The 4312-nt window shown below is 35.4% G+C and overlaps 1 protein-coding gene across 1 annotated transcript; it reads right to left on the bottom strand.

Annotated features, from left to right (window-relative positions):
- Positions 1 to 2378: 2378 nt before the first annotated feature.
- Positions 2379 to 3457, bottom strand: LOC105040557 (transcription factor bHLH162). Its single transcript, XM_010917128.4, has 3 exons — positions 3258 to 3457; positions 2812 to 3153; positions 2379 to 2666 (listed from the first exon to the last, which is right to left on the bottom strand). The coding sequence occupies exons 1-3, from the start codon at positions 3378 to 3380 to the stop codon at positions 2589 to 2591; spliced, it is 543 nt and encodes a 180-aa protein (XP_010915430.1). The 5' UTR covers positions 3381 to 3457; the 3' UTR covers positions 2379 to 2588.
- Between the last annotated feature and the right edge of the window lie 855 nt (positions 3458 to 4312).

Here is a 4312-nt window from a genome sequence, read left to right on the forward strand (position 1 = left end):
AATTAAAAATTTTATTTTTTAATTTAAAAATTATAATTTTTATTTTTTTCTCATTTTTTAAATATTTTGCTCTTTTATGATATTTTTTTATTTTTTATTTTTTTGATATATTTTTTTAAAATAATTAATTTGAAATGGAGCAAGTAATTTGAAATGATGATTTTTATTTGAATTAAAATTAAAATTTTTATTTTTTTAAATTTAAAATTATAATTTTTATTTGACTCTCATTTTTTCTTTTTTTATGGTATTTTTTATTTTTTTATTTTTTAAGATTTTTTTGAGATATTTTTTTAAAAATTAATTTTAAATGGATAAAATAATTTAAAATTATCTTTTTTATTTGAATTAAAATTAAAATTTTTATTCTTTAAAATTCATTCAAAATTATAATTTTTATTTTTTTCTATTTTTTTCTTCTTTTATGATATTTTTTTAAAAAAATTAATTTGAAAAGGAGATTGTAATTTAAAATGATGATTTTTATTTGAATTAAAATTAAAATTTTTATTTTTTTAAATTTTAGAATTATATTTTTTATTTCTTTTCGATTCTTTTTTTTTACACCAATTTTTTTCAGATATTTTTTTAAAAAGATAATTTGAAATGAGGATACTAATTTTAAATGATAATTTTTATTTTTATCAAAATTAAAATTTTTATTTTTTTATAAATTTAATTTTTTTATTTTTTTTTCATTTTTTACCTTTTTTTTTAGAAAAAGATTAATAACGCCAAATAATATGATGTTTTTAAAACGTCATATTATTTGGTATTTTTTATTTTTTATTTTTATTTTTTTTTGACATCATCTATGTGGAAAATAGAGGGTGATGTGGCGATGATAAAACGTCATTCAAAATGACATTTTATTAATTTTACATCAATCTGATAAATAAATTAAAAATTAAATTATTTATATAAATAATTTTTTTTATATTAATTAAGAAAAAGACTCGACCAAATCCTGTCCTAGCATGACTAACATCAAATTAATGAGGGCGAAGAAAAGGGAAAATCCTATCCTACAACAGGACTGATATGACTGATTTTAAATGAGAGTGAAGAAATGGACGTAGCATTTTTTGTTTTTTATGCTACGTAGTTACCGTCCGTATAATGTCCGTTTAGATTTTAAGCAATCCCTATCAGTCCTTTCTCTAATTGACATTTCTTTGGGAGAGTGTTAAATATGAATGATCAGCTTGATCAAGGTGGTGGACCAGAGTCGTTACACTTCGTGCAAAGGGCGAAAGTGTTTGGAGGAATTGTAGATCCTTTTCCCATTCTTTAGGATGATAAACTGGAGCTGGGTTTTAGGAGCTGATGATAGTTGGGCTCAAGTATGTCAACCTCAACCGTGGGCTTTCTTATAGATCGCCGTGCACAATTTTGCAGTGCTGGACAAGCAAGAAAAAAAGAAAAAAAAGGGCGAGCATGGGACCCTTGGGTATGTAGCTAATTGATAAATGACAAGGAGCTAAAAACCTACTCCCAAAGAATCATTTAGAAAATCATGCAAGTAAAATTCACATGGATGCAGATAATTAAGATGCTCAAAATCAAAAAGAATTTTCATGTGATAATTTTCTTAACTTGGCTTCTTCCAATTAGTTTCATCAATATGTGGCTATGAAACTCGATCATGACCATGTAGGAAGGCTCTCTCATACCGTACGTTCATCTGCCACTGTTTGCTGTTGCTGCTTCATGTGTATCTTACATAGAAATATACATGGAACTACGTAGATATTTTTGTTTGATGGAAGGGAAGGTCAAAGACCACTTAGATATCAAAATGGATGTAAAGAGCTCATTTATTCTTCCCATATTTCATTGCTTGATATGTCGATTTTGCAATGAAATCTACAATATACATCCATTCGATTCATGCAGAAAATTTTCTACCATCATGATGGAAATACCGTGAGGCTTTGTTGGTGGAAATCCTAAATGGAAACTCTGCCACCTATTTGGCACTCTTGTATCAATTTCTGTCAAAAAAATCTAATAAATCCATGGTTTCTATTTTAAGAGCGATCGAGCAACAGAAGGAAAGTCTCAAATAAAAGTAGAAACGCATTTAACATAATTGAGACAAGAACTCCAAGTACTTTCTTTTGCGTGATCGCAGCCACATATTATTTTCTTCAAACAGTAAAGACCATTAAAGAAAATATGATGAAAAAAAAAAAAACAACTCACAATCAGAAACAGACCTTTGCCATCACTTCTAAGGTGAAAACGCCAAAATATGCAAACTTGCTAATATGACTCATGTGGTCGTTAAGCAATCAGGCTTTGTTCCATGAGCTCGGGGTTGTTTCGATCCTATCGTAGCAACCCCTTGTGTTACGCAAATATAGGACCCACAACAATTCTTAAGCAAGTTATCTTTGGCATCCAGTTCATGTCCAACATAGGGGATACATGACTCAAAAAGAAAGTAGAGACCAAAAAAAAGAAAGAAAAAAAAAAAACGGTAGCCCCCGTTACGGAAAATGATTTACTTTTTCCACTGTTTATTTTTCGGCTTGTCCTAAGAATCTAAACAAACCTTCTCTTTTCACACACACAGGCTTTCAACATCACCAGCACGGATGACATGCTTTCTTCAGTCTCTCCAACACCTTGCTAGCCTCAGAACCACCTCTAGGATCCGCAACCTGCACCATTAACACTTCCAACTTAGAAGAAGAAGCAGGTATTCAATAAGTAACCATTGCTGGCAACTAGTGATTAATTGCAAGTATATATATATATATATATATATATATAATAGTAGTTATATATGTTGAATACGTTCATCACCATGGAGTGTATGGAGTGGACAGCCTTGTCGCCGACCACCAAGAAGTTGGCATTCAGAATCTCTCCCCCTTCCTCCTCCAGGACTCGAACGGCCTCGTAGAACATGAGCCGATCCCCTGGGCTACTTATTATGACAACTCTAAACCCAGAACCCAGGTCTTGGACCTCTATCTGGGGCAACCCCATCCCACCTCTCTCCTCACTTCCCATACCCCGGCTGCTCCCCTCGGGCTCCAACAACTGCCTCTTCCTCTCCTTCATCCTCTCCAGCCTCCCCTGCAGACTTTTTATATAATTCACCGCTTCATCTAGTCGGTCTGGTAGCGGCAGCGCCGCTCCCTCCTACCAAAACAAATAAAAGGATTACAAGGAAAGAAGAAGAAGAAACCCTTTTGTTCACTTTTCTCCGTTCTCTGATCTCTAAAAAGAATATAGAAATAACGTACCCTTGAGGTGGGTGGGTTGGGGAGGAGGGAATCGAGCTTGGAACAGAGAGCCTTCATTTGGATTCTTCTATGCTTCTCGATGGTCTTCCGATCCGGCCTCGCTGAACCATTGAAGCTCTCCATTATTTGCGGTGGTAGCTTCCAACCAGCTCTAGCTCTACAGACCGTTGCTGCTGCTTTGGGTCTCCATCTCTTTATAGAGCTGAAAAGAAGAGGGATAAAGTAGAGCCGAGGGAAAGGGGAAGGTGATCTTATTACGTCATGAAAGGAGTATTACGTACTTACCGGGGGGAATCGAAAGTATGCGTGCTTCGGGAACAGCCGGTACGCCAGGGGGCTCCAGCTGGACTTTTGGATGGGCCATGGGGCAGAATATGGAGCCGCAAATGCTGACTCGCCAGCTCAGTCACCGTTGGTTTGGTCTGCTGTTTGGATTGAACAGCGAACTTGACGTCCATAACATTCATGACCGTTTGACCTCGTGATTCTGTCTTCAGTGGACGGACCTGATTATGGTAATGTTGGTTTGCTGTTGTGAGCTTAATAGCAAAGCGTGTCGAATCACCGACCAGTATTTCTCCCCTTTTTTTTTCGTATAAATCGTTTAGTTATTAATGAGAAGGTAGCAATCCGTAGAAAGTATGTATAAACCGGAAATAGGCGGTGGATACTGGATACCGGTTTCGACCGGGGGAATGCACGAATAGGCCTTGCTTTGCGATTTGTACAGAGATGAATGACGCAGTTCGGAGTGCTTGAAGGGCTGTGCAGGGCGCCGCCCTACGTCGCGAAAGGAGACCACTTATTCTTTCGCACCAAGATACAACCCGAACCTTATGCTGGGCCTAGGTTTCACGTAAGCCACCAAGTTACTAAATTCTGGTCTAAACCTTACACGTCCATGAACTAGGTTTGGCTCGGATTTGTTTGTCCACGGAAGCGAAACAGTAAGGGCTGGATATATATGGATCGGATCCTAGTGGATCAGGTTCCATTAACTCACCTATATATTTATAAAGAGCAGTGTAATTGTGCTGCATCAGAAAAAAAAAAAA

This window comes from Elaeis guineensis, chromosome 3 (assembly GCF_000442705.2).
Source record: "Elaeis guineensis isolate ETL-2024a chromosome 3, EG11, whole genome shotgun sequence".
Classification (NCBI taxonomy): Eukaryota; Viridiplantae; Streptophyta; class Magnoliopsida; order Arecales; family Arecaceae; genus Elaeis; species Elaeis guineensis.